General features: G+C 40.7%; 1 protein-coding gene across 1 annotated transcript in view; it reads right to left on the minus strand.

The window, feature by feature from the left end:
- The window catches only part of col6a3 (collagen, type VI, alpha 3), a 152,092-nt gene extending 132,239 nt beyond the window's left edge, over positions 1-19,853 (minus strand). The window contains exons 1-3 of the mRNA XM_072578754.1: positions 19,535-19,853; positions 3,518-3,615; positions 1,879-2,487 (exon numbers count right to left, since the gene is read on the minus strand). Coding sequence (XP_072434855.1) covers positions 1,879-2,487; positions 3,518-3,587 — 679 coding nt within the window. The 5' untranslated portion in view covers positions 3,588-3,615; positions 19,535-19,853. The remainder of the gene's footprint in view (positions 1-1,878; positions 2,488-3,517; positions 3,616-19,534) is intronic.
- Between the last annotated feature and the right edge of the window lie 370 nt (positions 19,854-20,223).

Genomic DNA, 20,223 nt, shown 5'->3' on the forward strand with positions numbered 1-20,223 from the left:
CCATTTCTCTTAAGATTGATTCTGGAATTACATTATCACCATTACCATGCTTTCAAATATCTAAACTCCGTTCTTGATCATTTTTGACAACATCTTCATAATGCTTTATCACTTTCATTTATCTTACTTTTGTTTCGTCACCACATTTCCCAAACATGCCTGAACAGACCCTTCAATTAATCCATTTTAATGCTAGCTTTGAATCACAATCACTTGGGAGTATCCAAGTTTGGTACAGAGAAACACATCTGGTTCATTTGTCAGAGGGTAAAACTGTTCTCCGTTTGGTGTTTCCTACAGAAAGATCAGTGCAAATTGCTTGAAACATTTACAATAAGTTTCAATGAAGGACAGCATGTGAGAGTTCCAATATATTGACCATTACAGCTATTCTGGCATCTTAAATTCAGGGTGCATTCAATACATCTTAATTTTGCAGAGTGACTCACAGATCTACACTCAAATACTTGGTCTAAACACTTCAATTGCAATCAGATATCACCAATGATTCTCAGGCTGTTGTGATAATTGCTATAGTGTGTTGCCTCAAATAAAAGCTATCATTAATCTAAAAGGTTGTGAAGATTTTGAAGATGCAGCCAAAGAAGAGAAGGGACCTCAACTGCCAATGTTCCTCATTCTCTCCCTGGTAGTACCTAACCTCATGCAATTCTTCCATTCTATTTACGTGAACTCTCTACATGTGGCAAATGAAAGCAAAAAAATTATGAACATTATATAAATCAGGACTAGAACATTATTAATGTGGGCTCCTAGCTCCTCAGCGTTTCCAGCTTCTAATCCAGCTATATTGAAAACGACTCTATTTATTCCATTCAAAACTCTTTCTGGGAGATCATTCCAAACATTTAGCTTTCCATAAACAAAGCTTTTCATAATATATCTGCTGAAACCATTCAATAGCTGATGTTTGTTCATTTGGTCTCATTTCTCAACTTGGTTTGAATAATTCTTCTTCATACCACTCTGCACTGTCACTCTATCAAAACTCTGCTGGTCAAAAGCTTGTAAATCCAGAAAAGGCCTCTTTATCCATTGCCACATACCCTCCAAATGTGCTGCATAAAATCACAATTATATTTTGGATGCTTCATCAAGCCACTTGCATGGTCATGCCAAGGCAACTGTGAAATTATTTTCCTTTCTCTGGACTCTGGCTGATGCCAGTGCATTTTAGTTGTGAATTGTTATTAATTTGTAGCAAGGCACTGATACAAATGCATTCTGGGTGTTTAATTGAAATAGATACAATAATAATGAGGGCCAGTGATGTTAGTAGAACATAAATTCTAAAGTGGATCTGCTCTTTGCTCATTCATTTAACTTTAGAATCCAATTCACATGGAGACAGGGCTTTCAATAATTAAAAGCATAAAGAAGCCCAACTGCATTTTCTCTTCCCCTCCTTTCCTGATGGCGCTGACTCCATGCTGAGTGACCGTTCCACTGATGAAGAAAGTCTCATGGCCATTTGCCAAAGTGGGTGTCTTCATGGGTGAGTGCAGACGGCGAATGTTGGCAGCCCATTGATACATGGGGGGCATTGTGGCCGAATTCCCATTCTGTCCACACATGCTCTTTTCAGCAGGAGTTACTGTTTAGCCATCAGGAGCAGGAACCCTGGCTGATTTTACATCCCTCCCTAGCCCCGGATGCTCAGGCCAATTGCAGCACCCGTATTTGCCTCCCCTGGCTGAGATCAGCTAACTTAGCACAGACCAAGGGATTGAACCTGGGTCCTTCCTGGTCTGTATAGCTCAGCTGAACCATCAGGGGAGCTTTTGTTTCCACTTTTTGAGAAGCCTCGGAAATTGAGCAGTGTAAGCAAAGTAGCAGTGTAATCATCTAGCTGTTTACCTGTGGTGTCTTTTATTATCCCATCAGATAATGGGTACGCTGCAGCCGTATGTACACTTGTCACTAAGTCGTTTACAATGCCTTTAAGTGCGGCAAAGTCATCGAGGTGATAAACAAACCTCTCATGAGGTTGACTCGCAATCTCCTTTAACTCCCATTCAACCGCTTGGTGAATTCCAATAGCAAAAATTATAACTTCAGCTGACTTAAGGGAAGCAGACGGAGGAATTACATCATCCTGAGATCGTCCGTCTGTTAACACTATAATAATCTGCGGCACTCCTTGTTCCGCTCTACTCCCGTTGGCTCTACTGAGCTGATCCTTCATTAGATATTCTAGCGCTAGTCCAGTTTTTGTGCCTCCCCCCTTATAGGACATGTTCCATATATGAAATAAGATGTCCTGCTTCGTAAAATATGTGTTTAAATGGAACTCTGTTTGTGGCTTCTCGCTGTACTGTACCAGGCCAAAACGGAATCTGTTTTCTCCAATCTCAAAAGCCTTTATAACCCTGTATAGAAACTCTCGCACATATTGGAAATTTTCCTGGCCGATGCTCCAGGAGGTATCCACTAGAAAGACTATGTCAGCAGCAACTGTTCTGTCATCTTTAAGAAAGAAAAGCTGTTTAGGACTGTCTTAAATATAGAGGCATTTTCTTCTCTAAATACAGCCAATGTTTTTTTGTTTCTTTTCTGCAGTGTTATAGAATGTCAGTAATATTAACTTCTTTGCATTGTAAGAGTAAACACACTCTCTGGTCCCTCTTTGCTCAGCCCCCATGGCATTCCCCTTATATCCTCTCCCACATGGCAACACATGCCCATTCACCTTATTGAAGTCCATTGCAAAATGGGAGGGACTGGGGAGAGGCGGGGAGTCTAGGTATTCCACAACTTCCTTAGCTGTTGTGAAAAAATTCACTGAAATCCTCATTAACCAAAACCTTTAAAGCGTTAGATGCAAATGTAAAAGGATTAGGTGAGATATTATTTACAAAGAGTGAAACTTCCAGACACCTTGTTCAAAACTCTGATGGGCATTAAGCAATTGTTTGGAGATGGATGGGAAGCTGCAATCCATTCACAATAATCTGAAAGCAGTCACTCAGAGATGCACAAGTGCAATTTAACCTAACTTCCCGTAACTGTCATTTCCTTCCCCCTCAGTGGACAAGTGTCCGGTTTCCACTTGGCACTTGCACATAACAAGGGGGAGTTTGACCAAGAACTCACTGAAATAATGGGAGAGTAGGCTGAGGGTATGTTTGAGGGACCATTTCTCCAACAAATTCATAGTGATCCTCACTCATACACCAACCTCGTTTCACCGACATATCAAGTTATACCATTTCAATATTAAAAAGTACTTATTAATAAACATTTACATTTTTCCATTAACATCACCCAAATCTGCATTTAATATGTAACAAGAAATATAATATTCTTTACTTGTAGCTTGCTATGCAACATGTTCTGTGAGTGAGAACTCAGAAACAAGACTTACCTCAAAATTTCTAAAAGAAAATAATGATCAGTTACTTCTACTGACTGCCTAGTTTTATGTTCGCACAAATCATTATCAAGAGAGATGACCAGCAACAAAAACAAAATACAGCTGAATCACTGCAGTTCTTACCATGTTGCGCTTGAGTGAAAGAAATTAGACTGAAGAGTGTGATCAATAGCAAACCATGCAGTTGAGCCATTTTTGCAACTAGGTGGTAGGTGCGTGACCTGAAATGAGAATTTCAGATAAGTTAGTCAGTAGGAAATGAAATATTGTCAAAATCTAATCATTTTTGGAAAATGAAATGGACACCGAAGAAATGCATCCACGGTCCCATTAATGTGGTGATCATATATGCATACAAATATCTGGGAGACTTTGTTAGCCTCAGTGACAAGTGAGTGTGGAACTGAGCTGTACAGATCAGGAAGGTCACTAATACATTCATCTGTTGTAATGTGCAGCGTTGATCAAACAAACAACCTACTGTTGATGTGTATTAAAAAGATTTTCAGCCAGGTTTCACTTCTCAACACTATCTGTGTAAATCCTGGGAAGTGGTCTGGGAAGGATAGATTACTCTGAGTTGTTGCTCGCCATCAGCAAGAATGTGTAGCTTGTCAATACTAATGATTTAAGCTTACATATAAATAGGAAATTGCCAACCCTCAAGCATTTTTTCCAATATTTCTAAGAATTAATAACCACTGGAGACGCCGATGTTGGAACTGGGATGTACAATGTTGAAAATCACACAACACCAGGTTATGCATAATGCATAACCATAATACATAAGATGACAAATGATTTGTCAGATTTTCATTTCCTTGAACTTTTCTATAATTCCTGATAAAGGGGTTTGTAGAATTATCCAATTAGTTGATGCAGCATCTGTTCATTTTGCAGTCACTGTGGGGAGGCAGTGCGGGAGAAGAATGAATGGTGTAGGCAATCAAATGTGGGGTCAAGGCAATTGCAAGAGGGGAGCCATGTGTTAATACCTCCAGGAATAAATCCAGACAGAGTTGGCAGGCCTTCAAATGAGGGCTGGCAAGCTACCCTTTCAGAGAGGCAACACATTCAAAGAACAAATGGATAGAAATTGTGAAAATAAACATTCTCAATCTGGCTTTAGGATAAGGGTGAAACATAAGCAAGCCTGTAAATGAAGCCCAGCATATATAAATAAACACATGCTTCAATGTATAATCTATAACACAATCTTCAATATGTAAAGTTGCAGATCCAATGCCTAAACAATATGAAATAATTCATTGCTGCTAGATTGAGATCTATGGATATTTATACAAAAAGAAACTGCCACAGACATTATTGCACATAACCACCAAAGAAGACATATTGATAGAACTGTCGCCTTTCAGCTACACCAGAATACACACAAACACCCCACACTAATTATTGCCATTTTTGGCCAGTTCTTTTTTCCTTCTTCTATTAATGAGATATGGCACCACTGGCTAAGCCAGTGTTAATGACCGCTGGGGGAGTTTAAATTCATTTTTAAAAAATATGTTCTGGCACTCTTCTCCATAGATTGCACCAACCAAAACATGAAGACTTTCAATTAAATAATGGCATGGTATCAACATAAACAACATTCTAACACAGATTAACTACATCAAAATTTAAGTAACACAAAGCCACGCTCGATGGGGGGCATCTTCAACTGATACTGAAATCAGAATTCCTTGAGTTGTCCAATTCCCAAGGGTTTTAATAGTGACTCTTTTAAAAAACTGAATTGCTGTTACAGTCAGCATTCAAATTTTACTTTCATATTGTCGTATAGTTTATTCCAGTTTTAAATCAGTGATTTTAAAAAAAAGCTTTCTGCTTGAGTTAGCTTCACATTTAGTTAATTAGGTAGCTAATTAGAACTGGTTCTGAACCAAGTGGATTTGATTCATGTCTATGAAACTCTACTTGTTATAAATAAGATAGTCTTTTTTCTAAGGCATAGAGGCAAGCTTTGAGAGAGCACTGAACTTGGTGAATGAGAGAACTTGGTATAACGAGTGAGTGACTGAATGAGTGAGAGAGAGTAAAAGAGGGAAAGAGAGAAGAAGGAGACAGTGAGAGAGTGAGTGATATAGAAGAATTTGATAAGGCATCATCAAAGAATTCTGCACAAACTAACAGCTCTCCCCATGGGAGACTGATTAGCAAGGTTAGATCTCATGGAATACAGGGAGAACTAGCCATTTGGATACAGAACTGGCTCAAAGGTAGAAGACAGAGGGTGGTGGTGGAGGAGGGTTGTTTTTCAGACTGGAGGCCTGTGACCAGTGGAGTGCTGGGCCCTCTACTTTTTGTCATTTACATAAATGATTTGGATGCGAGCATAAGAGGCACGGTTAGTAAGTTTGCAGATGACACTAAAATTGGAGGTGTAGTGGACAGTGAAGAGGGTTACTTCAGATTACAACAGGATGTGGACAAGATGGGCCAATGGGCTGAGAACTGGCAGATGGAGTTTAATTCAGATAAATGCGAGGTGCTGCATTTCGGGAAAGCAAATCTTAGCAGGACTTATACACTTAATGGTCAGGTCCTGGGGAGTATTGCTGAAAAAAGAGACCATTGAGTGCAGGTTCATAGCTCCTTGAAAAGTGGAGTTGCAGGTAGATAGGATAGTGAAGAAGGCGTTTGGTATGCTTTCCTTTATTGGACAGAGTATTGAGAACAGGAGTTGGGAGGTTGTACCATACATTGGATAGGCCATTGTTGGAATATTGCATGCAAATCTGGCCTCCTTCCTATCAGAAGGATGTTGTGAAACTTGACAGGGTTCAGAAAAGATTTACAAGGATGTTGCCAGGATTGGAGGATTTGAGCTACAGGGAGAAGTTGAATAGGCTAGGGCTGTTTTTCCTGAAGTGTTGGAGACTGAGGGGTGACCTTATAGAGGTTTACAAAATTATGAGGGGCATGGATAGGATAAATAGGCAAAGTATTTTCCCCGGGGTCGGGGAGTCCAGAACTAGAGGGCATATGTTTAGGGTGAGAGGGGAAAGATATAAAAGAGACCTAAGGGGCAACTTTTTCATGCAGAGGGTAGTACATGTATGGAATGAGCTGCCAGGGGAAGTGGTGGAGGCTGGTACAATTGCAACATTTAAGAGGCATTTGGTTGGGTATATGAATAGGAAGGGTTTGGAGGGATATGGGCCAGGTGCTGGCAGGTGGGACTAGATTGGGTTCGGATATCTGGTTGGCATGGATGGGTTGGACCGAAGGGTCTGTTTCCATGCTGTACATCTCTATGACTCTACGACTCATTGTGTTGGCCTGATGTAATAACATGGATGGAGAATAAACTAAATAACAGGAAGTCATGAGTCATTTTCAGGTTGAAAACTAACTAGTAAATTACCATTGCAATCAGAATTCAGTCCTCAACTGTTTTGAATCTAATTAATAACTTTGACAAAGGAATTCAGTGCATTGTGGCCAGATTTGCTGAAAATACCATAATAGGTGGGAAAACAAATTGTGAGTACGACACAAAGAATCTACAAAGATATGCGTAGGTAATGTGAGGGGACTTGAGATGGAACATAATGTGGGAAGTTGTCAGGTTATCCATTCTGTTGGGAAAGTTAGAAAAACTGGATGTTATATAAATGAAAAGAGTCTAAAAATTGTTGTCACACAAAGAGATGGGTGTCTTTGCACCAGAAACAAGCATTTAATACACAGGTACAACAAATCACTGTTGGGTGAATGTTTCCCACTCAGCATGTGTTTCTGAATTCCATTTGATTGGGGTCCCAAAACCCAAGGGGAAAATCCTGCTCTATTACTAAAGTGATTGGGAGAATGTATATCTAATGGTGGAATGGTACTTTCAAATCACAAACAATTATCAAGGATATCAAGAATTGTTTTGGATTTGCAAATGTTTCTTTTTCATTCCCATAATATGTTTAGAACCATGATTCCCAATACTCTGACAGTCATCCCAAATGATGTTTACGTAGAGTACACAGGATGAAATCTTTCAATAAGATTATAATATAACAACAGGCTGTTTCCATGTGACTGCCAGTGTTACTCCCTGTATAGAGATTGATAGCAGACTGGTAATAATTACAAAATATTACCCATACAGGGCTTACAGACAGAGTTAGAGAATTCATAGACTGGATGTTTACTGCACAAAATGATACCATTCAGCCCATTGAGACCATGTTGGTGCGCAAACTACACTAATCCCACTTTCCAGCTTTTAGCTAATAGCCTTGGACACAATGGCAACACACGCAACTACCTGTCTACTTCCTGAATGCTATCAGAGTATCTGAAGGAAGCATCTTTGAAAGCAGTGAATTCCACATTCTGGGTTCTCCTCTTAGCCTTCTATATCTAACACTAAATCCATACCCTCAAGTTATTGACTCCTCTACTAATGGAAAGTGTGCCTTCTTATCCACTTTATCTATGCCCCTCTTAATGTTACACACCTGTATCATGTCTCCTCACAATCTTCCCTGCTCCGGTGAAATTAACCTCGGCCTATCCGATCTTACCTAATGTCTCAGATTCTCCAGTCCAGGCACCATCCTGGTCAATCTCCACTGCACTCTCTAGTTCAAATACATCCTTCCTATAATATGGTTACCAGAACTGCTAATGGTACACCAGTGTAGCCTAACTAGCATTTTATACAGTTCCACCATAACCTCCTCGCTCTTTCATTCTATGTCTCAGCTAAAATGGTGATATCCCATAGGCCTTTTTAACAAACTTATCTACCTGCCATACTGACTTCATGGATTTGTGAACACCAAGGTCCCTCTGATCTGCAATATTTTTAGGGTCCTACCATTTGTGGTGTAATACTATGCTTTTTTAATCTTCTCCAAGTCTATTATCTCACACCTTTTTAGATTGAATTCTATGTGCTACTGTACTGTCACCTGACCAGATTACCGATCAACTCCTGCAGTTTAAGCTTTCCTCCTCACTGTTTACCACCTACCAATTTTCTGGTTATCCCTGAACCTCTTGATCATACCCTCTACGTTTAAATCCAAATCATGAAAGTCAAATAGCAAGGGCCACAGAACTCCACAAAGAACACAGAATTAATGCTGAAATATTACTGTGAGAATACTACAGATCAACCATTACATGATGATACACTGTTAATCGATCATCCAGTGTTTTATTTATTTTGAACAGGGTCATTGATTAATCATTATTGATTGACCAATATTCAAGCAAAGAATGGTGGATTATTACCATGGCATTATGCAGGAGCAGCAGTGTGTGCTATCTGCAAAATATATTGCAGAAATTCACCAAAAATTCTGAAACACAATCTTCCAAACTAACTACCTAGAAGGATGAGGGCAGCAGATCCATGGGATCACCACCATCTGCAAGTTCCCCTCCAAACCATTTACCATCCTGACTTAGGAAAATATCATCATTCCTTCATTATCATTAGGTCAAAATCCCTGAATGCCTTCCTTGATGGCATTGTGTGTCTACCTACAGCACATGGACTGCAGCAGTTCACAGAGGCAGCTCACCACCACCTTCACAAGGGCAACTAGGGACGGGTATGAAATACTGGCCTAGCCAGCAACACCCACATCCCAAGCATGATTTTGAAAAATTGCTATAGTCTTAAAATCTAGTCAACTTACTATAGTAATATTGACCCATCAAACGTAGCTATTGTATTAATTTACAAAACTCAGTGATTGCTGTGAGTCTATTCTTACCATACCAAAAAAGCCTGAAGTTTTCCCTTCGTTAGCTACATTACAAATGCTCAAAGATGATCACCAAAGGCACATCATAATCATTTGTTTCTTTCCATCGGGTTGCATAAAACTGATCCATTTATAAACTGCAAACTGTACTTTATGCAAATGTGTCTTAAAAAATGATTTTCTCAAAAATGGTTTCAGCCAAAGAAAGTTGAGCCATAATTTTCTTAGTCTGAACCTCACAGCCAATAAATCAGGAATAAAAAGAACTGACTCATTTCATTCATAACTAAATACTGAACAGCGAGAGTTTTTGCCATCTGTTAATCTAGGTCGTACTGTTCTACCTTGGACTACAAGTTCACCAATGCAAAACCAAATGTGCAGAAATTGATAGCAGGAGATGCCTATTGGAACCTGAACAAACATTATCCACCAAGAACCTAAGGCTATTGGATTCATACAAAGTTAACTTAATCTTCAGAATTGAATCATAAAAACACCAAGCTTTACTACCTATGCTGTTACTTCCTCAACTGAGATCATCTTCTGGATTTCATGATTCTTTATGGAGTATCCTGTGACTTTATTTGACTGAAAGTATGTGTAGCAGATGAAAGATACAGCCAAAATTAGCATTTCCTTTGAAGTTCTCCTCACAGCTGTTACATATCAAACAGTTTAATTTCTTCCAAATGCCTTTTGGTCCCAGAATGCCGTATTCTCTGGTGACATAGCCACAGAAAACACTTTCTCAAAGGCACATAAGAGCCAAGCAGCAGCATTTCCTCCATCAAAACGAAGAAAGAGCTCGGTTTTATTTTAAATAATGACAAAACAGTGCATTAATCATTGTTTAAAGAATTTTTCTCGACCTTTTAGATTTTTATGTTCCTTTATATATCTTGGCCCAGAATTTGGGATGTGTCCTCTTCCTATATTTAACAACGTTTACAGTCTTGGACTCAGTTTGAAGTAATTGTCAGGAAATGAAGGCCAAATCCATGTAATATTCTTTAAACAGGAGTCACCTTCTTCTATTTCTGATGTTGGGCATTAAGGATTAAATCAATTGACTTTCATTAGCAGCAAAACAAATATTCAGTTTCGAACATTGTTCGGAATACCTTGCAATTCCTTTTTCTGGACCATGATTGGTCCTGAGGTAAATGTTTGCACTGCTTTCTCATTTTGCCCTGAGAAGAATATCGCTTTGACCTGGATTATCTTACTTCCACATAAATGGGAACCGAGGTAGGAGTCTGACATTTGCAGCTTTGCAGATCACTGCTTTAGAATGAACAGGCAGTGTCTAAATGACGGACAGAATTATCTAATACAAGGCAGATTTACTGAAGCCTTCTTTTACTGAATGAAAATGAACATTAAATGTATATAGTTAAGGTCACAGTTATAATTGATATATTTATTACCTTGATGATCCAATCGCAACACAATATGTAGTAAGCTTAGATATTTAAGCGGCAATTTACACCTTTCAAAAAAAAGCATGCAAATATTGACTACACCTTACTCATAAATCAGTCACTTGGATTTCTTGGCTGATGATCACTAAATCCGGGTGACTTCTCATTTATTCCTGCTCAGCAGTCATCCAATGCCAACTTTGACAGCATTTTTCATGTGAGGCAGGCCAGTGAATTTGATAAACTAGGGCGCGAATAAGTCACAATAGCGAGGTGCCAGATATTATTTTCAGTTCCTCATGAGGACACACCGTGGATGAGTTTGAAGTGATTCCTCCAATCTGAGGCGATGAGTCTGCCGTCAATTCCAATAGAGAACTTTGGCAAAATTCTCAAGTTGCCGCCTCTGTTTTGCTGGCACACCTGCCGAGAGGTGACGGGGAATAAAGTGTGATAAAGTTCACACTTTTTCAAACCTGTGGCAATCACCACCGTCAATATCGGGAGATTGGAAGGAGTACCTCGTCGCTTGCAAAATGATGACAGTCCAACAGCAGAACTCCCAAAAGTTGAGCTCCGCAGAACTAAGTAAGATAAATTGGCATTTTATAATCTAGTTAACTTTTTGGAAGTTTTCTGAATAAATTGCACAAAATTTCCAGGCTCCACACGTTGCTTTTCACACTGTTAGATACAAATAAATTGTAGTAAGGGAAACTTGGAGAGTGCAGACTGTTGACAGACCATGTTATCAGCACACCCCCTAGAGGCTAAGTCTGAAATGTCATGAGTGAACAATGAGACTGTCCTGCCTCCAAGTAAGATGACGAAGATTTGGAATATAAATGATCAAAAAGGTGGCATCACAGGGATATCACCACAAATGATGTGAGTGTTTATAAAGAAAGAAAACATCTGTGATATGAGAAGTGGCTTTCCACGTTTATAGTGCCAGCAAGAGATTTTTTAACCATATAAGGGAATTCATTAACAAATCACTGGCATGTTGCCCTCAGAATGTAATTCATTGTGGACAGAAAACCAGTTTGGTGCATTTGTCACCCAGTCCCTGCACCAACTTTGGCAGGTACCCTAGATGACCTTATTTATCTTTTTTTTTGCTAATTGTAGTTGTCATTTTCACATCTGCATATTCTTCCCAAGAAGATAATGTGAAGTCGTAAAAAGAATTTGCAATCTAGCTTCCATTTTTATGACAGCAATTGGATCTGGTTAGTCTATACAGTAGAAGTTTTTTTTAAAAACTGCTACACTCACATAGTGAGAGAATTGCTCACATCTGCTATATATCTCACAAGGAGTTTGACCCATAATTCAGGTCAAGAGTTCCAATTTTTGCTTGTAATGTCTATCTGAAGCAGTGCTTGAGCACTACACCCTCAGATCTAGAGGTAGAAATATCACTACAATGCTAATGGACCATCCTGCTCAAGGAAGCAAAAGAGAACGAATGAAATGTGATCGACATCTAGGTGGCACGGTGGCTCAGTGGCTAACACTGTTGCCTCACAGCTCCAGGGTTCCAGGTTTGATTTCAGCCTTGGGCAACTGTCTGTGTGGAGTTTACACATTCTCCCTGTGCCTGTGTGGGTTTCTTCCCACAATCCAAAGATATGCAGGCCAGGTGAATTGGCTGTGCTAAATTGCCCAGAGTGTTAGGTGCATTAGTCAGAGGGAAATGGGTCTGGGTGGGTTACTCTTTAGAGGTTCGGTTTGGACTGGGTGACCTGAAGAGCCTGCTTCCACACCATATGGAATCTAACCTTTTTTAAAAAGGCGCTAACACTGGCAGGCCAACACCGGCATCTCCAAATCACAGCTATAATTGGAGCTGCTGTTTCCAGACCAGATCAAATACCTACTTTGCTGAATTTAAACAGTGGGAAAGTATTGTCTTCTCACCAGAGGAACACTGGTCTCTCTGTGTGTGTATGTATGTCTGTTTGTGTTGGGGAGCAGATAGGTAAAGTTACAGGCTGCTTCATGTCTTTTATTTCTGCTGTCTGAACGCTCCAAACTGTTGAATTTGTGCACTGGTACTCAAACTCTAGAGTATGAGTTTATACAGCAATGTATCCTATGTATTTCAGATCTTATGGTTGGATTTATACATATAATAGTCATTAATCCTGCATGACTTAGGGGGAGGCAGTGAATTAAATATAAGTATTTAAAGGAAATATGTGTCAGCTTCATAAGGAATTAATAGCAGGCAATTGCTGTTGATTCAGCACAGTCATCTCGGTATCTTGGGGCTCTAATTAATGTGTAGCAGATGTTTGATCCCGCTGAATTTATTTGTAGGCTTTCTCACATAGTAAAACGGTGCTACATAATGAACACACTCCACAACTGCTAGATATTCTCACTTGAAGATAAGCAACAGACAAATAGCATTTTGCTGCTAATTGCTATTACTTAATGACTATACACCTCAAATTTGTTTATTATTGACAAAGTTACATTGTAACATGTAGTATGGGAAGAATTATTGTTTTCCTGACAAGTTCACTCTTTACATGGCTCTAGTAACATCATTAACTTGGTTACTCCATCACTAAAATAGTGCAGAAAGGAATTTCTCAATTGAGCATGTCTGCACTAGTATCTTACAGTGTAATGTCAGGGCCCCTTTGCTTAAAAGAGAATGATGCATGATGTGTGTGGGGGAGGGGGAGAAGAGGGGAGGGAAACATATGAGAGGAAATGTTACAGGAATGTTAATGTCTATGTAAGGTACCCCTTTTAAAACAGAGAAGTTTGGCTGAAAAGCCAAATCCCACAGTGCAAGATAATAACATCATTAAATATAATCGGAAAGGCAAAGCAGTTAACATCATGTTTCTTGTTCAAAAGCTATATATTGTAGCTGTTAAATACATACTGCTCTTTATTGTTGGGCATGAAAGCAAAACTTGGTTTACCTCAAACTGCAGGGAACAAAATATACACTTTACCCCACCATGAAATTTGACAGTAATGATTTTCAGGTAGCGTTTATTATTTGTGGTTAACTACTATAAGGGCAGAGGTATTTGGAAACAATAAGAGGAAAATCATGACTGGTAGGAAAATTAAAATATTACAAAAGTAGTACATGTTTTGGGGTTGAGACTTTTCTACATTTATGGAATTAGTTGCAGACATGCACAATGTAGATGGTTAGAGGAATTCTCATATCACATGGAAAAATAGATAATCATTTCCAGTAATAAGGAATACAAATTTTGGGAAGAAATATATTAGTAAAAAGCAGTATTTTATAATGCATATTATATTCCTTTCTCACTCTCATAATATCCAAAAACAACAAGATATATTGACAGAGTTAAGATGCAAATCTTTGATCTTTAACTATGGAGGAGATTAATTTCTTTCAAAATAAAATTTAATAAGGGTTTGTTAATGCAAATAAGCCTTTGGACATTATTTCTTTCCAATATTCATTAACTTCTAGTGATACATTACATCATAATGTGCAAGGGAGAAAATTGGAGGGGCAAAAGAAATTGGAGGAAACTTCTCATGGAGCTATGTGTAAAAGTGTATTCCAACAATGAGACAAATCAATAATTGTTATGGATTATTGGTCAAAATTAAATGATAGGTTCTCTTGAATTTAGAATGCTAAAGGCTGATCACTTAGGGTGTTTAAAATGACAAAGGGATTTAATTAGTAAAGGTAGAAAACCTCAGTCTGTGGGATTAACTCAAACAAATCCTAGATTTCAATGATATCCATTTAGTACTGAAAATCTGGTAGTTTGGTCCCCAAATGGCTATGAATCCTAGATCAATTGAAATTTTCAAAACGGAGATTGATGTTATTTTTGTTGAGACCAGCAAAGGACATGGAACAAAAGCAGTCTCTGGAACTGATGCATTGACCAGTCATGATCTAGTTGAAAGAACAGGCTTGAGGGGTTGAATGAGCAACTCCTGTTCCTATCGCCAGCAACAATTTCATTTGTTAACTTCCATCAGAGTGTGTTAAAATTAAGGTCCATTTTCCTTATAGGACAGTTTGAAGTAATTACATATTATAGTAATACTTGAGAAGGTATCTGTCTCTATAACTGTGCTCTAACAGCTAGTAATGTACACCTACCTAATAATCACGATAAATGGAATACTTCTGGCTGCTGATTATACCTTGCATTAGACTTGCTGCTTGTACAGGGCATGTTACAAAGCTAAAAATGAACAAGCATTAGTTAAATCCATTGTGTATTTTTTTGATTTTTGATAGCATCAAATAATACATGTGACATTAACTATTTTATTTCTACTTTGGTCAGGTTTTCGATAAATGTTCCTGATTTATTCTTCCTCGACCTCAAATACACCAACCTTGACATACTCTCTTCCCCGAATTAATATATTGAAATGATCATACTTCTCAAACTCTAACTCATATAGATAGGTTCAGAAAAGGAAACATTTTATGATAATTTTAATTGCCTATGATCTCATCGTCCATTATCTAGCTCTCAAATAGCTCCTTCATCCTGTTAATGGAGGCAGTCTAGTTACTGATTAGTGTTTACTTGAAATGCTTCCTGACTTCATTTTTTTAACCAATTTGTGCCTATAGTTTTGTTCTCCTGTTGCAGTTGAATTTGCAAGTGTGCGTTTTGATGGATTTAAGTGTCTTTCTACAAATGGTCAGAACCATTCCTTTCAACAAAAACAGAACCTGTGATCTTTCCTGATTTTGCAGTCCTCTTACTCCAGCTATCAGCTTCTATCTGTGCCATTCCTATCGATGATATTTCACTCACACCTCAGTGGTCAGACCTGAGAACAGGATTCACAGTATGGCAGAATAAAACCAGGGCATAACTTCAGAATGATGACTTTAAGCTTACGGATAGATTGTTGTCTTGGCTGATGGCTTAAAATGGACAATATTTCATTGAGTACAAGTTATCTGCCCCACCCAATAATTCTGTAGCAGTCAGTGGTAGCCACTATCAGGCAGGCATAGACTGTGGCAATAAAACCGAGCAATCGAGTTGCTGTTACTCACTGCTCTGCAATAACACAAAATGTTAGGGTTGACGCATGGTGGCTCAGTGGTTAGCAAAGCTACCTCACAATTGCAGGGAACTTGGTTCAATTCCACCCTTGGACAACTGTCTGAGTGGAGATTGTACATTCTCTCTGCATCTGTTTGGGTTTCCTCTGTGTGCACCGGTTTCCTCCCGTGGCCCAAAGCCATACATAGACTGGACATGCCAAATTGCCCATTTTTGGAGACATTTCCCTATGGGAAATGCAAAGTTGTCTGGGTGGGATGATCTTTGGTGGACTGGTGCGAATTTGATGGGCTGAATGGCCTGCTTCCAGGGATCCTATGATGATAACTTGTTGCAGCGGTTTTCCTAATGGATAGGTAAGCTGCTACCAGTGGCAGTGGAGTCTTACTATCCTGGCACCATCTGGAATACGGCACAGTAAAAACCTGAATGGTCCTGATCTTCATCACTATCAAGCAGCAATAATTATCAAAATACTTAAAAAGGCATCCTCTTAGGGAGACCCCGAAGCAATTTCTACTAACAATATCAAGGCAGCCACTTAGCAAAAGCCTGTCCTCAGCAAACTGGGTGGCAGATGTCTTAATGAAGAATATTTAATGAGCAATACTGAAAATTGTTGCATTGTGAATAAAAAAGTGAGTTGTCCCAGAGCTTTATACATTGAAGAAGCAATGTTTCCTCATGTGTTTTGAATCTTTTTGAATTTATTTTGTTTCTTGAGCATGGTAACTCCTAACTAGCTGGTGGTGGAGGAGTAAAGTCAGGAGAATCTGTGAAGGATGAGTAGACTGCGAGAAACCATCAGTTGGCAGTGAGAAGAAGGAAGGAGTGACTCAAGCTGAAAATTCAGCAACTCAGTATGGATAGAAGGGGGCACAAAGAACCTGCCGAATATACCCCAAATCACTCCACAGAGTTCCGTCACAGCAACCCAGGACCTTCATTTTAAGCAAGACTGCAACTTAACATTGCCGAGTTTTTAAATGGACCAGATTTTCCAGCCCAGTGATCCATTCCCCAAACTACCCCCTCCAAACCAAAACCAATTTGTAGCTCACCCAGGATTGGACATCACTACCCCCCCCCTCCCCCCCACCCCCACCCCGCAGTAATCTCAGTCCCTCTCAACTCCTAAATCAGGGGTAGCCCCAAGTCAGAGGGAAATTCCCCTCAAAAGCACCTGAATCGGCAAGGAACTGGGATGTAAAATCTCCCCGTCAGAGCTGCAGTTTTGCCAAGTCCCACCGAAACACCGATTTATCCTCCAAACTAACTCCAGCCTCTTTTTTACATTTTCATGGGTATCTCACCATCTCCCACCAATTTCTTTGGCTAAAGTTGAAATTGTCCCCCATTAATGGACAGTCAACTATCATAATCTGATTCTTTGCAACCTTTCGCCTGACGAATACCCATTAAATATGATCTGTACGTTTTCTTTCTGCAAGATCTTAGAAAGGACCTGTGTGAAATGCCAGCTGCCATACTGCTGTCTGCTCTCTCTCTCTCTCACACACACTTGACAGGGTTCTTCCCAATTGATATTATCTCCAAGAATCTGAGCAACTTGCATTGACCTTCCGTGGCCTTATTCTTGGTGAAGGGCTTTTGCCTGAAACGTCGACTCTCCTGCTCCTCTGATGCTGCCTGACCTGCTGTGCTTTTCCAGCACCACACTCTCGACTTCCGAGTCCTAGTGGTCCACATGTCTCAGTGAGAGGAAGGGCCCAGTCCCTCACAGCACACACCCCCACCTCCATTCTAGCATCACACTACACTATAACACTATCCGAAATTGCAGATGGGGGTTGTATCACTATGCTAACCCTGTGCTTATAATGTCCTACTATTTGAAAGAGATTTTTTTAAACGGTGTTGCTACTCCCCACCGACCTCCTGTTTCAAAGGTTGGAAGAGAAGCCTTTTTTTAAAATAAAGCAGACCTTGTTACTTCCCTAGTATTTCCTAAAATGTCAGGGCATAGCCTAACTCTGCGCCCTCCTGCTGTCTCCAAACAGGGATCTCCGTCCTTCAGCCCGATTTCTCACCCAAACAGAAAACAAACGGCATTTCTAAAATCCTGGGGGCTAACAGCTCGGTGCACGTTTTGAACAAAGTAGACTGACAATTCAGCTAAAGCATTACTTTTTGCTGAAGACAGTCAGGTTTTCAAATTTCCAGGTGAAAAGTTGTGTCTGTCATAAGACTGCCGATGAAGTCTGAGCTGTGAGGTCACCCTTTTCAAAAAATAAAACCTTTAAGTTATCTCCAGAAAGTGACTTTAAAGAAGTTCTGGGATTTGCATATTAATAAACCGAAAGCTGCAACCCATTCTAAAAGCAATCTAGGTTTGTTCAATAATTGCATGACACTGTGATCTTTTGCTATAAATTCGGTGTCTGATGATCCTGCCCCATTAGTGGCCTGGTGAAGGAGCAGCGCTGTGAAGGCTGGTGCAGTTGGACTATAACTTGGTATAATGTGATTCTTAATTTAAACATCTGACTGTACCGGTATCTCTCTCTCCCTCTCTCGCCAATTCTATTGCAAGTTGAGCACCTCCGAAATGAATGGGGGGAGTCGTGCTTCCATTCATGTCGATTGTGTTGCCTGAATGCTCAGACTGCGCTCAGTTTGAGCTTGGATCTCAGTAAGAATGGGATGTGCCCCCCAGGGCAGGTTGGGACTGTATCACTGACGGCACTAACCCTTGTGCTGATAGTGTCTCTATTCTTCCACAGAGTTTTCCAAGTTTCTGGGGACCTAAAGCTCGCAGTGCGAGTGCCCTCCACCCGATGGGTGTGCTGCCGGAATTCACGGCGAAGAGAAGACTGATTGAGCAGTCCCTTTTAAATAAATAGTCATGATACTGTCATGTTGAGTGCGAAAAAGGCGATCGCGTTTCTTACAAAGCGTTGTCGTTAGATCCAGCAGAGATCCGACAAGCCTTTCTTTGAATGAAAGATCAAATCCCGTTTGGGCAACACCTGAAGATCGGAATTTGTAGGTACAACGGAGGCAACTGGTTTATTTCGCCCACCGAACTAAAGCAACGAACAGCAAAAGGCAGAGGACATGAACTCCAATGGCCTGGAGCGGTTCACTGTGTACCGAGGCTGCTGTGCCTGGGTCTCTGCAGGAATGCCTGTCATTTTCACGTCCAAACTCGATACTGCCCACAAGCACTCCCCTCTCATTCCCCACGTCTCTCAACTTCTTACTGTCATAGCTATAATCATCGCCGCATTCTGTCTTTTTTTCCCTCTCTCTCTCTCTCACACACCAGCACCTTCCTTTCATGACCAGCTCTCTCTATCCCCGCCCAGATGTGGCTGCTGAATTTGTTCTCTTGCTCAGCCTGGTCTCTCTCTCTCTCTCTCTCTCAGCACCTTTGTCAAAAACTCTAACCCGAAACCTCTTTTTTGTTTATTATCCCCCTTCCTTTTCTGTCCCCTTCACCCATACCCCTCCCCCCCAAAGCCCAAAGCCTTTCTGAGTTTACTAAAAGGTTAGATCAGAGGCTTGCCCGCTTTGTTCCCTTTCCACACCGAGCCGTCACACTCAGAAACTCCATTCAGCAGCGGCATGTACACTCTAACCCGGCGCTAGATAAATACAGCGAGGTTGGGTATCACTCCCCCCACCCCCCCACACCCCTTGCAGTAATCTCAGTCCCTCTCAACTCCTAAATCACGGGTAGCCCCAATTCGGAGGGAAGCTCCCCTCAAAAACACTATCAATCGGCAAGAAACTGGGATGTAAGATCTCCCTGTCCACAGCTGCAGTTTTGCCAAGTCCCACCGTTAACAGACTGCCTTGTCATTCCTGGCTGATACCCTGCTCACTGACAGATTGCTAAAACACACACTTACTTTCAAGTTTCAGAGAGAGAAACTCCAGCTCTCGGCGACTTACCCCTCAGTTGCCGGGCGGGAGAGTCCGAGGTATTGTCTCAGTGTTCACTCTCTGGTCATTTCAGGGTCAGGCTGGGGAGAGTTGTTGGTGCCCGCCGCTGACTTGCCCCACAGTGGGAGGTGGGAGGGAGCGGGACGGTGGCTGGGGCTGCTATGGGAAGCTGTGGCAGTACCTGCAGAGTGAGCCCAGGCTCGGAGCTGACTCGATGGAGGACTCACACCGTTCAGAACTGGTCACCCCCTTCGAGCTCCGAAGAGACACGCCCGCGACTCCAACCAGATTTATAAATTAAAAGCAGACCCGGGAAGAGCCTGAAAATGTCAACCTGCTGAGCTCACTGGGCGCCTCTCCAAACCTCCTTTGCTTCCTTTCCCCTGACTCCGAAACCTCAGCGTCCCTCTCTCGTCTTCTGAGTAAAATGAGCTGGAAAAGTTCGCTCCATTGGAGACGCCCACTCTTCAAATGGCTAAATCTGTGCAGATTTGCAAAGATCAATTGTTTTTTTTTGACAATGTGTTTCTAAGCGAGGCAGCGCGACAAAACCTGCAGGCCAGGTATGGCTGTGCTCAGGAGCTTGGGAAAGAGCGAATTTCTACGGAAAGTTGAAGCCCCACTGATGTAAAATCGGCCCAACGTTGAGGGGAGAGTTTTTATTTCTTTCCTGCTCCTCGGATGCTGCCTGACCTACT

Source organism: Chiloscyllium punctatum, chromosome 10 (assembly GCF_047496795.1).
Source record: "Chiloscyllium punctatum isolate Juve2018m chromosome 10, sChiPun1.3, whole genome shotgun sequence".
Classification (NCBI taxonomy): domain Eukaryota; kingdom Metazoa; phylum Chordata; class Chondrichthyes; order Orectolobiformes; family Hemiscylliidae; genus Chiloscyllium; species Chiloscyllium punctatum.